General features: G+C 37.4%; 5 protein-coding genes across 7 annotated transcripts; 2 read left to right on the top strand and 3 right to left on the bottom strand.

The window, feature by feature from the left end:
• Nucleotides 1–101: 101 nt before the first annotated feature.
• LOC111811197 (beta-galactosidase 13-like) lies at nucleotides 102–3,488 on the bottom strand. Its single transcript, XM_023697953.1, has 13 exons — nucleotides 3,393–3,488; nucleotides 3,198–3,310; nucleotides 3,046–3,112; nucleotides 2,726–2,962; nucleotides 2,557–2,651; nucleotides 2,373–2,478; nucleotides 2,205–2,289; nucleotides 1,842–2,128; nucleotides 1,599–1,777; nucleotides 1,295–1,514; nucleotides 995–1,207; nucleotides 391–885; nucleotides 102–309 (listed from the first exon to the last, which is right to left on the bottom strand). Exons 1-13 carry the CDS (start codon nucleotides 3,486–3,488, stop codon nucleotides 202–204), a joined length of 2,301 nt encoding a protein of 766 aa, XP_023553721.1. The 3' UTR covers nucleotides 102–201.
• A 2,649-nt stretch (nucleotides 3,489–6,137) lies between these two features.
• Nucleotides 6,138–8,700, top strand: LOC111811198 (ubiquitin-conjugating enzyme E2 5B-like). Its single transcript, XM_023697954.1, has 4 exons — nucleotides 6,138–6,256; nucleotides 7,714–7,841; nucleotides 7,944–8,048; nucleotides 8,495–8,700. Exons 1-4 carry the CDS (start codon nucleotides 6,187–6,189, stop codon nucleotides 8,636–8,638), a joined length of 447 nt encoding a protein of 148 aa, XP_023553722.1. The 5' UTR covers nucleotides 6,138–6,186; the 3' UTR covers nucleotides 8,639–8,700.
• Nucleotides 8,701–11,546: 2,846 nt separating this feature from the next.
• On the top strand, nucleotides 11,547–13,989 carry LOC111811575 (basic leucine zipper 23-like). Of its 2 annotated transcripts, XM_023698494.1 has the most exons (3): nucleotides 11,547–11,756; nucleotides 11,962–12,834; nucleotides 13,595–13,989. In XM_023698494.1, the coding sequence occupies exons 2-3, from the start codon at nucleotides 12,048–12,050 to the stop codon at nucleotides 13,615–13,617; spliced, it is 810 nt and encodes a 269-aa protein (XP_023554262.1). In that variant the 5' UTR covers nucleotides 11,547–11,756; nucleotides 11,962–12,047; the 3' UTR covers nucleotides 13,618–13,989. The 2 variants fall into 2 exon arrangements, with proteins under 2 accessions (XP_023554262.1, XP_023554261.1); XM_023698493.1 differs by having other exon boundaries at nucleotides 11,556–12,834.
• On the bottom strand, nucleotides 13,837–16,696 carry LOC111811574 (WD-40 repeat-containing protein MSI2-like). 2 transcript variants are annotated; one of them, XM_023698491.1, is made up of 6 exons: nucleotides 16,345–16,696; nucleotides 15,943–16,266; nucleotides 15,710–15,853; nucleotides 14,682–14,806; nucleotides 14,161–14,477; nucleotides 13,837–14,008 (listed from the first exon to the last, which is right to left on the bottom strand). In XM_023698491.1, the coding sequence occupies exons 1-5, from the start codon at nucleotides 16,654–16,656 to the stop codon at nucleotides 14,198–14,200; spliced, it is 1,185 nt and encodes a 394-aa protein (XP_023554259.1). In that variant the 5' UTR covers nucleotides 16,657–16,696; the 3' UTR covers nucleotides 13,837–14,008; nucleotides 14,161–14,197. The 2 variants fall into 2 exon arrangements, with proteins under 2 accessions (XP_023554259.1, XP_023554260.1); XM_023698492.1 differs by having other exon boundaries at nucleotides 13,837–14,011.
• A 1,581-nt stretch (nucleotides 16,697–18,277) lies between these two features.
• Nucleotides 18,278–19,754, bottom strand: LOC111811168 (heavy metal-associated isoprenylated plant protein 26-like). Its single transcript, XM_023697918.1, has 2 exons — nucleotides 19,564–19,754; nucleotides 18,278–18,754 (listed from the first exon to the last, which is right to left on the bottom strand). The coding sequence occupies exons 1-2, from the start codon at nucleotides 19,642–19,644 to the stop codon at nucleotides 18,371–18,373; spliced, it is 465 nt and encodes a 154-aa protein (XP_023553686.1). The 5' UTR covers nucleotides 19,645–19,754; the 3' UTR covers nucleotides 18,278–18,370.
• Nucleotides 19,755–21,799: the final 2,045 nt, after the last annotated feature.

A 21,799-nucleotide genomic window follows, 5' to 3' on the forward strand; every position in this document is an offset into this window, starting at 1 on the left:
TTTATTCATAATAAATAATCATAAATGATAAGGAAAAAAAAAAAAAAAAAAAAAAAAAAAAAAAAANAAAAAAAAAAAAAAGATAAAACATTGAGCTTCAAGGAGCCTCAACTCTAAAGGGAGGACGATTTCATGGTGTTATCAGCAGCAGGCAGAAGGCAGAAGGTAGAGCAGACCAGCCTCCCTTGTCTCTTCTTCTTTCTAGACGCTGCATTTTGCTTGAATCGCTATTGTCTTGCCATCACACTCACTCTTGAAGTTGCTGAACGCATCCAATGGAACCGAACAGCTATCTTTACCCAAACAATACTGCAACAAGAACACCAAAAACCCATTTCAAAAGGGTTTCAAATTTGTAAAGAGGTATTGTATTGTATTAGTTTGTTTTACCTGTTCGACGACTTTCTGTGTCTCAGCGGCTGAGTTGCATTTCCCGTGTTCATAGTTTCCGCAGACACCAATAGGTTCACCAAAGCTTGCGAATTCAATGGCGGCAATCTTCTTCTGATCGGGGCACCTGAGATGGGCACCGGATTTCACATCATCAACCACCGCTCTGAATTGCTTGTTCTTCCTTTCCCAGGACTTGACGTTTGGTGGATGATATTGGGTTATGTAGCTGCAGATTGTGTCTCTGTTTACCAGTACGATTTCAACCTTTTCAGGTGTGAGTGGCTCTTCTTCCAATACCAATAGGAGATTTTGTTTTGGCTTTATGAAGGATCTTGGAATGTGGTAGTCTGCTTGTGTGGGCTGTCTTAGAGGGGATAAGTAGGACATCCAATATCGACCAATGCTTTGACCATTCACCCAAACTTGTCCCTTACCCATTTTGTTCATTCTAATAGCCACTGGATCGTTGCCTTCTGGGGCATCGAAGTATGTCTGGATGCAAGAAAATCAGTGAGTTTAGTTTAGTTCAGTTGATTTGATTGTGTTTTTCATGGGGTTACCTCATTTTCTGTTCATTACTAGAGCTTATGAAGAACATTACCTTGTACCATGTGAGAGCAGATTTTTGTTCTTTGATGTCACTCCAATCAAACTTTTGTGATCCTTCCTCAGTGAAAATTTTATTTCTTTCTCCGTTGAGACCAACCTGGTGTCCCCAACCATTCTTAGAAACATCAAGTGTTCCTGTATTCAAACCAAGGATGGTAATGGATCGAGGTCCTGCAAATCTGTGTTCCATGTAAGCTCCACTATCCTGTTATGACAAAAGAAGAACTCGTGATTACATTTTCTAGAATAGAATCAAACAGAAAGAACAATCAATGGATTGTATTCTACATACAGGAAGTCCAACTAATGTGCCTAGCAGGGCTATGTGGTTAAGTCCAGCCTTGAAGGGAACTGATTTTTGGAAAACGAAATTCTTCTCTTCATGACTACCATGTGCCCCTCCAATATATTCGCCATTAACGTATACAAGCATAGCATGACCAAGACTTGCAATACGAATGACTGGATGAATATCTGGGCGCTTTGACACATCTTCTATGTCCAATTCAATGCTGTTTATCAGTTGATGATAGGATGTTAGATAGATATCATTTGGGTTATTTTTTGTTTTAAAAAGTGATTGAAGTTCATATTACCTAGTGGTGTACCATCCGTAATCTGTGGTGTCCTTGAGTAAGGTGTAGAGCTCCAATGGTATCTTGTTATTTACTGGAATTTGCTCGACAGTTGGAACGGGTTCAGAGTACATTTTCCATTGGAAATTGGTTGCAACCTTTGATGGGACGAAGTTCCTGGCATTGTGCTGTGATACAATCTGTAATGGAAGAGTCAATTAGAGCCCTGAGGAACCATGAATCTTGAGTAGAGAGGTGTTATACCGTTTGAGTGTTGTAGACAACAGTGGTACAGTCGGGAAGCACGCTAATTGATCGAGGAGGAAGGAGATAATCTCGTCCCCCGAAGTTAACAGTTTGTGCAAACTTGGTGTCATTGTTGGCCAAGAAAGCAGCACAAATGTTAGTTCCTGGCTTCTCATAAATGCGAGCCTCTAAGCCCTTGCCCATCACTTGGGTTCTAGGAGTTCCCCAGAGGAGAGGCTTCTTGCACAAATTCAAAGCCTTATGTACATCCCTGAGATGACCCCATTTGGGCTCCCTTTGCAAGCCTTTTATATCACAACAGAGCAAAATTTAGACGTTTGAGCACAATAATTGGTTGAATTAGCCATGAAACACACTTACCAAACTCGTCAAGTGGTGCTTCATCGTAGTATCTGGTTGTTGTAAAGACAGCACTTGTTCTTCCAAAGTTTGTGCCACCATGGTACTGTGGAGGTTGAATTAGATCATTTGGTTGCCATTAAAGTAGAATTCAACCAAAGATTACTTAACAAGCCATAGATTTCTTACCATGTAATAGTTGACAAGGCTCCCGTTCTTGGAGAAGAATCTGGCAACGGAATAGGCAATATCTTCTGCAGCTCTTTGGGAAGGTGGGTCTCCAAAGACACGGTATCTAACAGTTCATGTTTAGTTAGTACTTTTCTATGAATTATATTCAAAATTGTGAGCAAGATTAGGTTAAAATGCTTACTGAGCAGTCCAATTCTCAGTCCACAAGGCAGGCTTGTAGGGCTTGTTGGGACCGGTGAAGGTGTCTCCACAGTGCCTTCCATTGCAGGTGTTGATCTGAACATAGCAAGATTCTTAGTTTCTGATCAAATCATAAGGCTTAGAACAGTTTAAGAGATCACCAAGCTTACCACGGGATCAGGAGCATCCTTTTGCTTGCACATGACCCATGGAACTCCGATGTTGTAGCTTATGGCCAAATTTGCAGCCCATTGGACGTATTGGACACCGAGCTCATCATAAGCAAGTTGAACATGGTTATATTCATTTTCAATCTGAGCCAAAACGATGGGTCCTCCTTGAGAAGCAAATAGCTTATTTTCCTTCATCATGTCTATGATCATGGTCACAAATTTCTTCATGTAATTCTGCAAATGAAACAGTTCTGTTCCTTTAGTACCCACAAGAACTCCAATCTCCTCAAAATGTAAAGATTGCAGTCATTTTTTACCTTGAATGGAGCGTTGTATGATCGGAAAATAATGTTTGGTTTCTCTCTGAGCCAATATGGAAGTCCTCTGTGAAAAGAACGCATCTTAGAGATGAACACAAAGAATTACAGAGATCTTGAAGCATGATCGAGGAGGAAATGATGAACAATACCCATGGTTCCATTCAGCTTGGATGAAAGGTCCAACTCTTAGAGTTACAAACATCTTTTTCTCTCCAATGATTTTGATGAACTTCACCAAATCATAATTTCCTTCGAAATTATACTGTACAGTGCAAAACAACACTCGATTCAAGATAAACTCATCACATAATCAATCAAACTCGACCTGAGATCTTCAGATTTACCTGGCCTTCAATTGGTTCATGAATATTCCAGAAAACGTAAGTTTGAATCACATTCAAACCACCACGCTTCGCCTTCTCGAGAATATCAGGCCACATCTGGAATCAAGAAAACCATTAGGTATCTCTGTTTTTTTTTCTTTATTCCAGATTTTTTCTAGATTAACTTACATCAGATGTACTTCTGGGGTAATGAATGGAACCAGAGAACATAAGTTCTCGTTTGCCATTAACGATGAGCGATCTGCTATCGTAGGTAACACCAATGGTACGATTTGCAGCAACACCAAGAGCCAGAACGGAAAGAACCAAAGCAACAAGCATTTGTTTAAGAACCGCCATGGAATCGATCTTGTGGATTTTGGATTGGGAGTTGGAATTCAGTGAATAAACAGGAAGAACATGGAAGATTAAAATGAATACTCAATGGCTAATGTCACATTAGAGATTGAGACTCCGAGAAGCTGATTTGGAATGGTAATGGAAGATGGTTTATATAATGTTACCTCTGGAGAAATTCTCGGAACTGAAGATGAATCTCTTGGCTCTGAGCTTTTCGCCATAATTAGGGCTTCGAGAGAGGAAAATATTACAGAGGGAAGAAGACGATGGTTAACGATATTTCGAAATTGGCGGGCTTCTGTTTAATGAGATTCTATACTCTGCGGGCACTTACTTCGACTTTTGTGCGCTTTCCCAATGGTTGTGCTCCACGTCAGCTTTCCTTTTTAGAAAAATACACCTTTGATATATATATATATATATATATAATTTTATAACTAAGTTTTTATTATTTAAAAATTATATATATATATATATATATATATATATATAATTAACGATAATTCATAAGTTCTTTTATTCATTTTTAAATTTTTAATTTTTTTAGAAACAAAATCATATATATATATATATATATATATATATATAATTTAAAGATAAATTAAATTATAAAATTATAAGATTACAAAATTTAAATAATAGAGTTGCTCGAAATAATAATAAAAAATATTTATAAAATTAATATATATATATATATATATATTTATATAAAATTGTCGGAAAAAAAAATAGTCATTTTATTCATCCTTAAATTTTATAATCTTTTTAGACAAAAATTATATATATATTAAAAAAATTGAATTAAATTATAAAATTATAAAATTAAAATAATAGAATTGAAATAATAGAGTGGCTTGAGAATAAATAATAAAAAAATATTTATAATATATATATATATATAATTAACGATAATTCATATATATATATATATATATATATAAAAATTATTAAGAATATCACGCGGGGATGATCTCACCAAATAATTTTTAGTTATTCATATAACATTGTACTGTATTATTGTGAAGGTTTGTTATTCCCAATAAAGTAGACTCGAAAAATTTATTAAAAAATAATAAAAAAAAAAAAAACTTTTTGAAGCATTTTATATATGGATGGCAGTGGAGAAACCAAAATGAATCCTACTTTCCTCTCCCATGACGTAGATTCTTTAAATTTTTAATTAACCAAAACCTATCACTTCCAAAGAATATATACACATAAAATCCCCATCCAATTCCTTCACCTCACTTCCAATATCTCCTCTCCATCTTCTCTTATTTTTCCCCATATGTTTAATATTCGATTCCACGGCATACCACGGGTCGGGCTAATTGGGTTAGATGAATAGTACTCCTCCACACACGGTTCATGAACCCATTAGGCGAATTCACACTCTTAGGTTTGACTAACCCTCACGCACGTATAATACTATGGAGAAGTAATCTATGCTCGTGAGACATAGCGTTCCTAAGCTTTCTTTGGTCGAATGTTTATTTCATCCATTCATAAAATCGGGCTTAGAGTTTATCTGTGAGTCAACGTCATTACAGTATCCTAAAATTAGTCATCAATAGTGTACTTTTTTACAACAATAGTTACGACAGTAACTTTTTGAACCTCAATTGGGTTGAAAATGCTTCCAGATCAGTCCAAAACGATACTTTGTTACGAGAAACTTCCCATGACACACGTGTGAGGCGAAACCCTTCATTCATCTTAAATTTAATCATAAGTGCATGAACCCACTAGGTGGACTCACGCTGTTAGGCTTGACTATGGGCTAGTGCACCCTCACGCACGTATAATAGTGAGGTGTATGTGCCATCTATGCTCGTGAGACATACAACATGCATAAGATCTCACATTAAGAATCATGGTTCAACCAGATGATGCACGTAATAGTGTTCCTAAGCTTTCTTTACTTCAATGTTCTCAAGTTCAGTTTACCTAATCCAATTTTACCTACGGAATTTCATCCATCATATAACCGAGATTAGAATTTATCTGTGAGCCAACATAATCCCAATTGGGTCGAAAATGCTTCCAGAGCCGTCCAAAACGCTCAAACCAATCCAAAACGGTACTTTAACCTAATTGTTACGAGAAACTTCCCAAGACACACGTGTGAGGCGAAACCCTTTATTCATCTGTGCTAACAAATTCGATCGATAGTCAAAATCAGCTTAAATTTAATCATTTAATATACTCACGACACTCGATTAGGACCGTTCGAGAGGGTAAAGATGGAATTTATCCTTTTCATATTAAAAAACACACAAGATTCTTAATATGTTAGCTTACTATCCTCTTCTCAAAGAATCTATTCTGTTCCCACTTTGAGAAGTGCAAAACCAATTGCCATGCATTGGTTCTTATACCCTCCCTTTTTGGGCATTATATAGACCATTTCAAGCCCTTTGCCCTCTGTAGAATCAAAAGCTTAGAGCTTGCAACAATGGCGTCCAAGAGAATATTGAAGGAGCTTAAAGACTTGCAGAGAGACCCGCCGACATCTTGCAGCGCAGGTGATTGATTAGGGCAACGTTTTACTCGTTTGATAATGTTCTTGTTTTTTTCGGTTCCTTCGTCGTGTAAGAAGTGTTTGATAATGGTCTTGTTTTTTTTGTTTAGAAAGTTGTGGAGAATTTTTGAAAATAATAATGTTTTTCCGGTTTTTGGTGTTAAAGAATTAGTGTTCAATCGTTTTTTGTTTTGTTATCGGGTTTCTATCGATGTTTTGAAAAAGAATAAACGAAAAAAATTTAAATTTAAAACGTTTCTAAATGGATTTAGAAATTAAAATTTTTGTACGTTTTTTTCCTTTTTTTTGTGTTAAATAATCACTAGGTGAAAATTAGAAGATCGAGCTATGAGATCCCACATCGGTTGGAGAGGAGAATGAGATTCGTTATAAGAGTGTGGAAACCTCTCCCTAACAAACATGTTTTAAAACTGTGAGGCGGATAGCGGGATGCGTAACTGCCTAAAGTGGACAATATCTGTTAGTGGTGAACTTGGGCTGTTACAAATGATATTAGAGCCAAACACTAAGCGGTATGCCAGCGAGGACGCTGGCCCCCAAGGGGGTGGATTGTGAGATACCATATCGGTTGGAGAGGAGAACGAAACATTCCTTTAAGAGCATGGAAACCTCTCCTTAACATATGCGTTTTAAAACAGTGAGGCTGGCAACAATACGTAACGAGCCAAAACGAACTATATATGTTAGCGGTGGGGTTAGGCTGTTACAAATGGTATCAGAGCCAGACGCCGAGTGACGTGCCAGCGAGGATGCTGGCTCCTAAGGGGGTGGATTGTGAGATCCCATATAAGTTGGAGAGGAGAACGGAACATTCCTTGTAAGAGTATGGAAACCTCTCTCTAACATACGTGTTTTAAAACAGTGAGGCTGTCAACAATACGTAAAGGGTCAAAGCGGACAATATTTGTTAGCGGTGGGGTTGAACTGTTACAAATGGTATCAGAACCAGACACCGAGTGACGTGCCAGCGAAAACGCTAGCTCCCAAGGGGGGTGGATTGTGAGATCCCACAACAGTTAGAGAGGAAAACGAAACATTCCTTATAAGAGTATAGAAACCTCTCCCTAACATACGCGTTTTAAAACCGTGAGGCTGACAACAATACATAACAGACCAAAGCGGACAATATCTGTTAGCCGTGGGTTTGGGCTATTACAAATGGTATTAGAGCCAGACACCGGGTAACGTGCTAGCGATGACGCTGGTTCACAAGGGAGGTGAATTATGAGATCCCACAACGGTTGGAGAAGAAAACGAAACATTCCTTATAAGGGTATACAAACTTCTCCCTAAGAGACGAATTTTAAAATCGTAAGACTTGACGACAACACGTAACAGGCCAAAACAGACAATATCTACTAACAGTGGGCTTGAACGGTTAAACGAACGATTTATTTATTATTATTTGAACAAAAGCTTACGTTATGGTGCATTTTTCAGGGCCTGTGGCAGAGGATATGTTCCATTGGCAAGCAACCATTCTTGGTCCTTGTGATAGTCCCTATGCTGGTGGAGTTTTTCTTGTTACCATTCATTTTCCTCCTGATTATCCCTTCAAACCTCCTAAGGTAACCCATTTGTAGGGCTTTTTCCTCTCGTTTAGGGTCGGGTTTGCATAACTTTTAAAAACGTCGAGTTTAAGTTCAAGATTCAAATACTATTAATCGCAGGTTGCCTTTAAAACGAAGGTGTTCCATCCCAACATAAACAATAACGGCAACATTTGCTTGGATATCCTCAAGGAACAGTGGAGCCCGGCCCTCACAATATCAAAGGTTTGAATCGTTAATATTATTTCATCATAACAGAGCCATTTGGATCCCACGAGTTAAAATTAATATCTGAACTTAACATTCGAAGAAGAACATCAACTATAGGGGTGTTTATAGATCAAAAATTGGGTATTGGCTGGGACGTTTTTTAGATCAACCCAACCCGATTGTTCGAGTTGGAAATTTTTTTAACCGAAACAACCCATATAAGTTCATACCCGAATCCAACCCACGGTTTGGGTCAGGTTGATCAGATTTTTCGAGTCATCGATTCTTTAAACAACCCTAATTCAAACGAATGATTCAAAATATTATTACGTGAAATTCATTTAAAAGAGCGTTAATTCAAACCGTTACAATTTTTCTTTTAATCTTAATTTGATTCATGTCGATACTCGAGAACATCGAGCGTTATTCTCATTTATCTATTTATTTATTTTTGGTTGTAGGTTTTGCTCTCAATTTGCTCACTATTGACCGACCCAAACCCGGATGATCCACTGGTTCCTGAGATTGCTCATATGTGCAAGTCTGATAAAGTCAAATATGAATCCCAAGCTAGGAGCTGGACCCATAAATATGCAATGGGTTAACCTAATATGTCACAAAACTTTGGAGCTTCATTATAATATATGAATCATTTTCTATCATATAATTTCACTTTAATTATACGAATAATAAAACGAGCGTAACACCTTTCGGATACTAATTTTATCGAACGAAAGCATGTCAAGCTCTTCACACGAGTTAGGTCGTGGTCGACCAGACTTCAGGTGGGTTACAGTCTAATTTAGGTTTGGTTACTTACGACTAGGTCAAATAGACTCGAGCGGTTAAAACCCAATACGAGCTTAGTTTGGCTCAGGCTCGATTGATAAACCCTAAACAAACTTCATATAAATTAAAAGGGAAGACGGACATTGTGATGTCCAATATTGGTTGGAGAGGAGAACAAACCACTGTTTATAAGGGTGCGGAAACCTTCCCCTAGCAGACGTGTTTTAAAGCCTTGAGGGCAAGCCCAAAAAGGACAATATCTGCTAGCGGTGGATCCGGGACGTTACAAATGGTATCAGAGTTAGACACCGGACGATGTGTCAGCTTCTCGCTGTTCCTCGAAGGGGGTAGACACGAGGTGGTGTGCCAGTAAGGACGCTGGGCCCCAAAGAGGGTGGATTTGGGGGCGGTCCCACATCGACTGGAGGAAGGAAAGAGTGTTGTGATGTCCCACATTGGTTGGGGAGGGGAACAAACCACTATTTATAAGGGTGTGGAAACCTTCCCCTAGCAGACGCGTTTTAAAGCCTTGAGAGCAAGCCCGAAAGGGAAAACAACCCAAAGAGAACAATATCTGCTAGCGGTTGATCTGGGACGTTACAAGCATGGTAGGATTAATCTGTATAGCCCCGATTCTTACTACATCAACGCTAATCCTAATTTGACTTAGCCATTGAGCCTTCCTAATTAGCTTGCTTTTATACGTATAACCTAATTCCTAGTGCATAGAAAATATCGAGCTCTATCGTTAGAGGATTAAAAAATTATCGGTTATCCACCCGAGCGTAGTCTCTCTCGACTAATACATAAGACTCGGGAAAAAAACGTGACTTTTTTCTCGATAAAATACAACAGGACAATTTTATCAATGGTGTGTTAAAACAACTCATTGATAGTGTTATTTGTTGTAGCTACCGAAACCAAAGTATTGTTATGTTAACATACAATTAGTTGTTCGGGGGTTACGGCTAATTCTTGCTATTATAAATGGAAGGCTCGTGTCTATATATATCTTGCAAATCTTCTTTCTCTTAAACCCTAACCAAAAACACGTACAAGAAGTTAGAAACCGAGCTCGTTTTGTTCGGGTTTTTTCTTTCCTTCTTTTTCCTATGGATTGTTTCCTTGTTTGTGGCGTATCACGTCAAGCGATGAGAATTCAGGCAGATAACAACAAGAGAAAGGTAAGGAAAGTCGTAAGAGATGGCATCGTCGTCCATGAGATGCCTACGACAACGAAAGGCAAGAAATGGCAACGACGTCGGAGACGGGCGGGCGATAACGAGAGAGAGACAGCGGCGGAAGAGACGTCGAGGCTACAACGAACCGACGGAGGGAGAGTTGAGTCGGGTGGGTGGCTTGCAGCATGGTTGGAAGAGGCTGAAATGAAGGAGTTGGAGAAGGCGCATGCAAAGGGTGTAGAAAATTTAAGGGGTTGAAGGGGTTGGCTCATATTCTTTTAAATTTTAATTTCTTTTTAAAATGGATATTTATAATTTTAATTATTAAATTATAAATTTAATTAAAATTAAATAAAGTTTGTTTTGATATTTAAATTTTTTAATTTTATATCTAATAATTTTTTTTATTATTTGTTGTACGTTATAAAATTTAAAAATTTATTCAACACAATATTAAAAAGTCAAGTGGTCGAGAGATTTTAAATTAAAAATATTAAAATAATAAACTTTGTTATTTTTTTAATCATGATTAAGTGATTTTTTCTATTTTTTTCCCCACGGGCCAATATTTTCTTATTCTCCACCAACGTCTCGAATTGTGATGTCCGTTACGGAGGAGAACAAACCACTATTTATAAGGGTGTGGAAACTTTTCTCTAGCAGATGCGTTTTAAAGCCTTGAGGGAAAGCTCGAAAGGGAAAGCCCAAAGAAGACAATATCTGCTAGTGGTGGGTCTGGGTCGTTACAAATGGTATCAGAGCCAGACGATGTGTCAGCCTTCTTGTTGTTCCTCGAAGGGGGTAGATACGAGGGGATGTGTCAGTAAGGACGCTGGCCCCAAAGGGGGTGGTCCCACATCGATTGGAGGAAGGAAAGAGTGTCAGCGAGGAGGTTCGGTGTGGAAACCTTTCTCTAACATACGCTTTTTAAGGCCTTGAAGGGAGACCCGAAAGGGAAAGCCTAAATAGGACAATATCTGCTAGCGGTGGGTCTGGGTCGTTACACGAATATTTAAAAATTATGGGTCTTAGCGAAAGTTGAACCTTACACATTTACGATACTTAAAAGAACATTAAAATGAAGATGACAGTGTTCGTAAACTACAAAGGAGAAAACATCAGCGTTTTAGAAAGATTAGGGTTTTTTTTTCATCGTACGGTTATTCACTCGATCGATTTTCGTTGGTTTTGATGGATCGATCAATTGAGTCGACCAACTTCCACATAAAATCCGGGTCGAGTCAATTTTATTTATTTATTTATTTTGGTACCCTAATTAAGAATTTTAATTTTGGCCTTCACAAAATTATTAATTTTATAATTGGATCATAAATTTTAATTAGAACTAAATAGGGAAAGGGAATAAATAGAAATTTTCGCTTTTTTAATCATTAAATAAAATCGGAACTATTTGACGGTCTTGATTTGAGGGGGGCCCACAAATGTCAGTATTTGTTGTGAAATTACATTTATGTCCTCCAAAGATTTGTAAAATTACCTTCATCGGCATCCAATGACAAACAGAAATTCTATATCTCAGAGAAAAGTATGAAAAATTAATGGAATTCCTGAAACCATTGATGGATTTTGGTCCTTTCCCTTTCCCTTTCGCTGAATGTTCTTCACCGATGTGGTCACCCTAGGGTTTCTCTTCTTAATCCAGTTTTTCCTCTGATTTCGCAGTTGAATTTCAATTGCTTCGGTTTCTGTTCGATTGTAGGCTGTTCGAATGATTTCTGTGGCGGTTTTGTCGGTGAGCATTGCTTTGTTTTTTGGTGCTTTTGATTAATGCGGCGGCGTGAATGTTAGTAGATTCATTAATTGTTCTTCGTTGGTTGACTTGACTGTATTAGTGAAATTCCCTAGGTAGGATTAATGAGTTTTGTAATCGACTTTTATGACCTTAGCAAGATTTCGCGACTGATTGTGGTGATTCTGAAGCTTAATTTCTGATTCAGAGTTCAGGAATTGGTAGCTGAGTTCGATATTTTTATCTGTACTGGTTTTGAATTACACTCTCCGATTTGTATTATATTGTTCGGCGATGGAGGACGGAGAGCTTGATTTTTCGAATCAAGAAGTGTTTTCGAGTCCAAATATGGAGATTCCGAGCAGTTGTTCAATGGATGGTTTCTTTGATGAACTTCTGAAGGATACTCATACTTGTACTCACACGCATACTTGCAATCCACCGGGCCCTGACTACTCTCATACTCACACATGTTTTCATGTCCACACTAAGATTGTCCCTGCTCCAAGTGAAGAAGACAAGGTTGTTACTGATGACACTGCGGAATCGACCGAGAAGAAGTCGAAGAAACGGCCGTTGGGTAACCGGGAAGCTGTTCGTAAGTACCGGGAGAAGAAGAAGGCTAGGGCAGCTTCATTAGAGGACGAGGTTGTTAGATTGAGGGCTTTGAATCAGCATTTGGTGAAGAGGTTGCAGGGGCAGGCAGCACTTGAGGCTGAGGTTGCTAGGCTTAAGTGTTTGCTTGTGGATATTAGGGGCAGAATTGAAGGGGAGATTGGTTCTTTCCCATATCAGAAAGCTGTTAATCCTAACTTGGCTAATCCAAGCATCCCTGGTGCTTATTTGATGAACCCATGTAATGTCCGGTGTGAGAATGATCAAATTTACTGCCTCCATCCCGGGGTCGATGGTAGCAGAAGCAGTGAAGGTGCTGTGATAAATGGACAGAGTTTTGGTGCTTGTGAATTTGAAAATCTTCAATGTTTGGCTAGTCATGGCTTGACATCGGAAGAGCTACCCGGGTGTGGACTACGGAATGCAGTCTCGAACGATATTTCTTCAGGAGCAATGAAGAAGAAAGGTAAAAACTGAGGGTTGTTCCATCTTCTATGATGTGTTTTGAGTGCTTAATTGGATGAAGTAGAGTTAATTTTGCTGATGATCCTCTTTTTTTCTCTCGTTGTTTGTTTTACGGTTCGTGTTTCACTTGATTCATTGTTCATCTTGCCTTTTGAGTTTAAGGAGCATGTGCAATAGTCTGTATGGCTGATTGCCATTTCCAACTTACAGTCCTTTTGATATAGTTTGGATTTGTGTATGTTTCGATCCTCGTTTCGGATATCTTGGCACGTGACATCGAGGTCCTGAATAGGTTGCTTAAATCCATGCATGACTTCCTGTTTTATCCGCCTCTGTGATATAATGTCTACAACTCTAATGTTCTAACTTCGTTACCATAGAAAGGATTGTCTGTAATTGTAAAATTCATTTCTATTCATAATCTCCAGTCAATGCATCATCACATGACTTAGGATTGTTCTGTGTTGCACTACAAATTTGGTAGCATAGCCTTGCATATTAGAATGGCTTTGCAAGTTCTAAGCCTATCGATTACTCCTGACATAACATTTATAAATTAAGAACAACTCATGGATTTGATGCTTATGAATCTGCCTGGGACTCTGATCCTATTTGTCTATGTTTTTGGAAAGATGTCTCACTTGACCCTGTTCAGGAGAACGGACTGTAAGCACTTGAAAAGTCATTCCAAATCGGCCTTATCAGTAACTGGGTGCTTTTATATAAGTTGGTAACTCTTTATTTTTCCTTTTTCTTATTAGGAGGAAAACGTAAAGAGACATGAACCTGATGAACTGATCTGTCAAACATCAACGTCTACACTCCGGCAATGCCCGTGGGGTGGTGCATATACCTCAGTCACTGCAACATCTGATTACCTTCTCGTTATCGATCTTCTCTCGACCCATTTGAGGTACTCGAAAATGGCAGAGCTTCTTCATATGTTGAGAAGTGATATTGAGTAGAGCTTAGCAGAGTTGTAGTGAATGAAAGTAGGGCAGAAGAAGTGAATGGCTCCATTTATATTAGCTTTGTTCACCATTTCATTTTGGCCTGATCTCTATGGAGACTAACAGAAGGCAGTGTGTCCAATAATGTTAGCATTGTACTCTATTTGATTACAGTTCATAATAAACATTCTAAATATTTTCTTCAAGACATCTTCCTTTCTGTTCCTGCTTCAAAAGATGGAAAATATGAAGGAGATCAAACTATTGTGTTGATAATTGAGAAAATATTGATCAAAACATACAACACAAGAAGAAGGCAACCTAATCTGTCTGAAAACCTTTAAATTAGCTAAGTTGAACGATGGATTTCTCCGAACCTGAGTAGTAACCCTTTCGGTCTTGTCGGGTTGGGTGTCATCGGTAGATACTTTTGGCCATTTGCCAGACCTGTACTGAGTTATCTTCAGCCACACTTGAAATGACCCATGGCTCGTGGCTGTTCCAGCTAAAGTCTGAGATTTTAGCCTTGTGACCTCCATGTGAAAACAACAGCTCTGGAGGCCCATCTTCAGCCTCTCCATCTTGCTCGCTTCCTATGCTGTTTAGATCCCACACCATTAACCTTCTATCGTCACCAGAAGATGCCAACACAGTTTCATGATTTGGATCCCACTCCACCTGAAACACTCCCTCCCTGTCACCAACAACTACAAATCAATACTTACTCCCCCTCCTAATCTATGTATTCGGAATGGCTTTTCGAGCACTTAAAATCACTTTTTAAAGCACTTGAAAGGTCATCCGAAATAGACGTTAATTTACCGGTTGATACTTAAAAGGAACCATCACGAATGTATTATTAAGACTGATGATCTGATAGGGATATGTAGAGACATACGCATGGCTGCTAAGAACGTGCAGTGGTTCGGCGAGCTTTCGGAGATCAAACAGACCCACTGTGGTATCTGAGGATGCCGTTGCTACAATCCATTCGTTATATGGATTGAAAGAAACATAGTTCACCTGTAATCCAAGGAACAGAAACTTTATGAAATTTGAAAAACTAGTTGGTTTCACTTTCACCAAGGAAAGGGAATAAGGTGCTCCTCCAAAATATAATTCTAATCCGAGACAGTAAAATCTTAACCATGATCGATCATTCTGTATAGGCAACAGATTTCTGTTGGTCAGACCAACTGGAATCGACTAAGCCTAAGTTGGCCGGTTGGTCGGAAATGTGGTCAAAGAGTGTGTATACGCTCGCTCGGACCTATCTCCAGCCTACAGCTAGTGTCGGGTCAGTTGAACCTCAATTCTGACCAATCCCGAGAAATAACTGCTAAAATTCAGTAATATGAATCCTACTACTAATCAATTGCATGACACGAAGAGGCAAGACAAAGAAGATTTAACTATCAAAACAAGAAAAGAATGGAGTGGCAATAAATACCACGTGACATTGAAAAGTCATTGAAAAGTGATTAGAAAGACTTTTTGTCTTTGATAGTTGAACTATCATTTAAGGCTATTCATGTCATGTCTTATTTTCTTCGATGTTTATTTAATAGCTTCCGGCAGTTTTTTTTTTTTTTATATATATATCTACTAAAATCAATTCATTTGATTAGTCTTGATCAAACTAATTCTGGAATGAGTCGTCTTGGAATCTAAAAGTGATCATCATCGATTCCAAATTTAATCTATGATTCTTCTACCTAACTCTAGGTTGGAATCATTTTTAAGTTTGCTTTATTTATGAACTTTTGCAAGAATTTTAGAAAGACGTCATGTTTGGCACTTATCGTTGGAACAATTGCATAAGCATCCTATGTGATTTCATTCTAAAATATGTGCCATCGAGATAAATTGTAGGCGAGAATAATAGTTACTTGTGTAATGTTAAGAAAAGGTCCCGAATAGCATTACCTCCTCCTCGTGAGCTCGAACAGAATCCACTGATTTATTTGTGCGCAAATCCCATATCACCAACAAGCAATCATCGCCTACAGATCCAAACAAATTCTCATTCTTCAAATGCCATGACACATCCCCGACCACGCTTTCATGAACCTGATTATAGAAACAGCAATATCATTCAAAATTAAGTTAAGAACAATAGTCTCCAATCGAGAACAGCAATTTCAGTCGCCAAAAATTACCTCATAAACGTGCATTGCATCAAGCACATTCTTGTCAGCCATGGAAGACACATCCCACAAACAGATTTTCTGATCATTTGAGCCACTTAAGAGGTAACCCTCCTTAAACGGACTCCAAGATAACCCATAACCCTCCTTATCATGACCCCTCAATCTCAAATCAGGGTCGCACTCAGCTCCCTGAGCCTTTGCCCCTTGTTTAGCACAATTAAAAACATACACCTCACATCCACTCGTTTTTGCACCAACAATTTGTGCGTTCTGCGGCATGCACCGCGCTCTGTTCACCTCCCCTTCAACACGTATCTTCTGGGTTATCTCTATCTGCCAAAACACAACAAAATCTCAGCTAAGCATTTCATCAAACACCTAGTATGCACTAAACAACAATTCATCACTAACCTTTGGGATAATGGGATTTTCCCCACTAATGTCGATTCTGGTTTCGGATGCTTTGACCGGAAGAATAGAATCCGCCACCATGAGGTAATTGGGGACATCCTCCGATGTGTGGGTTCCGAGGACAAGCTTGTGGACGGCGAGAGATGGGTTGGCCTGGTGAGGAAATGGGGCCGATGGAACCCAATGGACGGTGAGAGATGGCCATTCCAGTGAGTGGGAAATGAGAAGATCATACAGATAGGGAGAGTTCTTCTTCCAGATGGCAAATTCCTCCACCACCTCATCGACACCGCCGGCTTGTTCTTCCGCCATTGCTCTTGCTCCGGACTCCAACCAAGCTTCGTGAATTCCTTTTTCCCGCTAAACTTCTTGGGCTTCAAACAAGATGGCGCGCTTTATATAGATCCATAGATTTGAACAATTTGGGCCGAGATTTGGGCCGCCATGAGATCATCAAGCCCAGCCCACCCAACAATTAATTTATATTTTTATTCTTAATTGTTTTTTTTTTTTTAAATCAAATTTAGCAGTGAGACCAACGGTGGTGATACGAGCCAAAACGGACAATCTCTACTAACAATAGGTTTGGGTTATTACAAATGGTATTAGAGTCAGACACGAGATAGTGTGCCAGCAAGGATGCTGGCCCTCAAGGGGGTTGGATTGTGAGATCCCACATAAGTTGGAAAGAGAAACGCAATATTCCTCGTAAGGGTGTGAAAACCTTTTCCTAATAGACGTGTTTTAAAATCGTGGGGCTGACATCGATACGTAACGAGCTAAAGCGAACAATATTTGCGAGCGGTCAGCGATAACTCTATATTACAAAAAGGTAAAGACCGAAAACAAGACGATCACAAATTTTGCGACCTAAAATCTAACGTAAGAGCTCAATGACCCGAATGCAAATCAAGCCTCCAGATGTATAGAAAAACTCATCTAATTACACAATATTATTTTTAGTCCAATTAAAAATTAAAATAGTTAATATTATAATTAATTGATTTATACTTAAATTATTTGTATTTCAATTAAAAAGTTAAATCTTTAATGTTATAATTATTTGATTTATAGTTAAATTATTTGTATTTCAATTAAATTTTTAAATCTTTAATATTATAATTAATTGATTTATAGTTAAATTATTTGTATCTCAATTAAATATTTAAATCCTTAATATTATAATGTTTTGATTTATAGTCAAATTATTTGTATTTCAATTAAAATTTTAAATCTTTAATATTATAATTAATTGATTTATACTTAAATTATTTGTATTTCAATTAAAAATTTAAATCTTTCATATTATAATTAATTAATTTATACTTAAATTATTTATACTTCAAATAAAACAAAACATGGCGGCTATATAATCAAAAATCATAATCACAAATGTCTCTTTATTTATTATAGAATCAATTTATTAACAATTTTCCACCACACAAAATTAATGTGTAAAATGACTAATTTAGTTAAAACGTATGGTCTATTTTTCATGGTCGACATGAGGAGATAATGGTCCTAATCCGAACATTTGGTCGGCCATTTTGATCCGAAAAATTGACCCTTAATAATTGAATTATTGAGTTTCAAAATATTATATTTTTTTCTTCAATTTCTATTTAATCGTATATTTCAAATTTCAAAGTTTACCGACTAAAATATATATATATATATATATATATATATTAATTTATATATCAAATAACATAAATTTTGTGATTTTTAATAGAGTTATTTAACCTATATTTATTTAATTATTTAATTATTTGCTTAATAAACACTTTTATAAAGCCATAATTAAATTCAATAATTATAAAGTCCACACAACTCTAGAATTAGGAAATGATTGATTGAAAAAGGAAGCCCACCAAAGGGAATGACAGCCAATATAAATCATACCATAAAATAATAATAATAATAATAATAAAACTTTAGTCTAAAGAAATAAATTAAAATTAAAAGCCACAAAAAATAAAAGCAAAATCGACAAATTATTCTGCTTATTTACAAAAGTAGGCGACCATTACATGACAGCGCAAGCCGCGGGATTTTCGTCACTAAACGCTGTCGTATAGCGAACTTCAGTGGAGCTCGCACGTGCCAGCTGGTACACGTTGGGATCGTCAGCTTTCCGCACGTACCCTGCCGGCGCCTTCTTGTCATACACTCCCGGCGCGTAAGGATGTGCCACGACGTCGTAGGGCACGTAGGGCCATAGCTCCGCCTTCTTACCAGTCCGATGAGCGACACGCGCCACCACTTTGGATGGCTCGACGTATCCGACAACGGTGGCTTTGTTGGCCTTGCGGTCCACGTCTACCTGCTTCACTCCCTTCATCCCTTCCAATGCTCTCCTCACCTTCCTCTCACACCCTTCGCAGTCGATCCGAATCTTTAGCTCCACCGTCTAACAATTTCAACATCCAAATATTATTAGAATTCCCGCTAATTTGACCGTAATTGACATGTATGACATGTATTTCCACTCGAGAGAGTGAACATAATTGACCCATAATAAAAAAACTAACCGTTGTAATAGTTCAAGCCCACCGCTAGTAAATGAGTTTCCCTTTTGAAGCTTTCTATACTCATTAGAATTTTCGCACCCTTGTAAAGAATGTCACTTCATTACTGTAACAGTCTAAATCCACCACTAGCACGTGACTTACTATTTCGGGTTTTTCCTCAAGTCACTCAGCTACTGTAAGAGTCTATGCCCATCGCTACCTTTCTCTTTCGGACTTTCCCTCAAAGTTTTAAAATACGTGTACTAATTAGAAGTTTGAACACCTTTATAAAGAATGTCACTCAGCTACAGTAGCCGTTCAAACTCACGGCTAGCACATAACTTTTCCTTTTAGGTTTCCCCTCAAGATTTTTAAAACGGGTTTACTAGATAGAAGATTACACCATCTTATAAAGAATAATTCGTTTACTTCTCCAACCGATGTGAGATCTAACGGCCAGAACGTTAAAAACCCAAATCTTCCTACTTTTTCTTCACTCCACCAAGCAAATTTGTGCTTAATTTTATGGGTTTTTGGAGAACTCAAATGGGTTTAGTTCAAGTTCAAAACTTTCACCAAAAACAGCTAAAAACTAAGCAAAAAACCCCATTTTCAAGCTAACAAGCATCTGGGTTTTGCACAAAAACAGAAAAAAACACAAAATCAAACCAAAATAAAGATCTAGAACACAAAAAACCTCAAAATTTACCTGCAATTGCTTGCGTTTCTTGTGCTTAGAGCTGTGGGAAGAACAATCAAAATAGTCAGACAAATGATCCAAAACACCCATTTCTTCTTCTTCTTCTCAGTTGGTTTGCAAAACAAGTAAGAGCTTCAAGGTATTAAAGCGACATCAATGGCAGACTCCCCGCTCCTCTTAAATACACCACCAAATCCGCCCCTTCGACAAATCTAAACTATATTATTTTATTGTTTTTTTCTTCTTCAAATGTCGGAACGAGATCTCCACCGTTGGATACCGAGAACGACAGGGATTTACGCCACGTGTCGTCATGGAGATTGGGACTGTACGCGTGTCGATGTGGTGGCATGACCCGAACCGACCAACGCCCTTAGGGGCCCCGGGTCTTTTTGGTGCCGGTGGCACGTGTAGCCCACGCGCTATGTCGTTTTAAAAGTTAAAGAGGCAGTTTTATTTTTTGTGGGCCCCGGTTTGAAGCTGATATCAGTGATTGGAGGCAATTATTAAGCGCCACCTGGCAAATTAGCGACAAGTGGCGCTTTGTTCTATTTCCTTTGAACTATTATTTTTCTCCACAATTTTATATTATCCTTTAAATTAAAAAAATTAAATTAAATTTTGTCTCTCAATAATTTTGACAAATTATATTATATTTAAAATTTTTTAATATATTAATTTTTAAAATTAATTTAGGTTTAATTTTAATTTTTCGTTAATTTTTAAAATTACATTTTTGTTTATATATATATATATATATTAATTTCGTAATTACTATTTTATTATTTATTTGCTAAAAATTCTTTTAAATAATTTTGTAGGGTAATTTCTCTTGAATAATAAATTTTAATTAAATATTTAAAAATAAATAAACAAATGTTTTATAATTTATGAGTAAGTTAAGTTAATTATTTAATAAGGGTTATTTTGTAAATTATTTTTTTTAATTTGGAATTTGAATTTAACCTTATTATTTTATATTAATTTTAGTTTTAAATTTCTAAAATATATATTTTCTTTATAAAAAAAAAACTGTGTTATTATTTATTAAAAGTAAATTAAAGTTAAATTAAAAAAAACAAATTAATAACTTTAAAATATTAATGGCAAAGAGTAGGACCACGATCTTTTTCTATATACGTGTGGGGTTTTATTTTTCTTTTATTTCCCTTTTCATTTATTATTTTATTTTTTTTAGTGAAATTTTGATTTGACTTAAAGTACGTAGCTCCATCTTTTTATTAATTTAATTATTAATTCGAGTTATATTTAATTAATTTTTTCTTTTTTCTTTTACTATATTAAGTTTTATTATAATAATTCATAACTTTTTGTCTAATTATAATTTATGTAGCACTTAAATTATTTATATTTCTTTTCTGACTATTTATGAACACATTTAAGCTTGCCCCCCAAGCATAGACCATACTTCAATACCAAGAAATGCTCCCCAACCAATTCGACCCAACTCGATCCTTAACCCAACTCGATCCTTACCGTCTGGGTTGGATTGTTTGAATGGTTTAGGTCATCGAATCATAAGAACATCCCCTACAACGTATATGTAACGACCCAAGGCTACTGCATAGCGGATATTGTTCTTTTTGGGCTTTCCCTTTCAGGTTTCCCCTTACAGTTTTTAAAATGTATCCATACCCTTTTAAAAGGTGTTTCGTTCTCTTCCCCAACCGAAGTGGAATCTCACAATCCACCCCCCCTTTAGGGCCCAACGTCCTCGCTGGCACTCGTTCTCTTCTACAATTGATGTGCGACCCCCTACCAAATCCACCTCCCCCTTCGGGACCTAGCGTCCTTACTAGCACATCGCCTCGTGTCTACCCCCCTTTGGGGAACAACCTCCTTGCTGGCATATCGCTCGGTATCTGGCTCAAGCCCACCACTAGCAGATATTGTCTTTTTTGGGCTCCTCAAGGTTTTTAAAACGCGTCTGCTATAGAGAGGTTTCCACACCCTTGTAAAATGGTGTTTAGTTCTCCTCCCCAACTTGGAATCTCACAGTATGCCGCCACATAATCAAATATGACATCTACGTTGATCAAAATGTCGATAATTTGATCCTCCATTCCAACACCTGTTAAACTAAGCGAAAAAAAATTCAACGATTTGAAGGTAATTGATTCAGATTTTTAATATTTAAACATTATTACCGATATCAGATCAACGTGTCAATCGTTAACATGTGCAAAAAAAAAAATGTATAGCGCATCTAATCGATTAAATTACG

The sequence above is a fragment of the Cucurbita pepo genome, chromosome LG15 (genome assembly GCF_002806865.2).
Source record: "Cucurbita pepo subsp. pepo cultivar mu-cu-16 chromosome LG15, ASM280686v2, whole genome shotgun sequence".
In the NCBI taxonomy this organism is placed as follows: domain Eukaryota; kingdom Viridiplantae; phylum Streptophyta; class Magnoliopsida; order Cucurbitales; family Cucurbitaceae; genus Cucurbita; species Cucurbita pepo.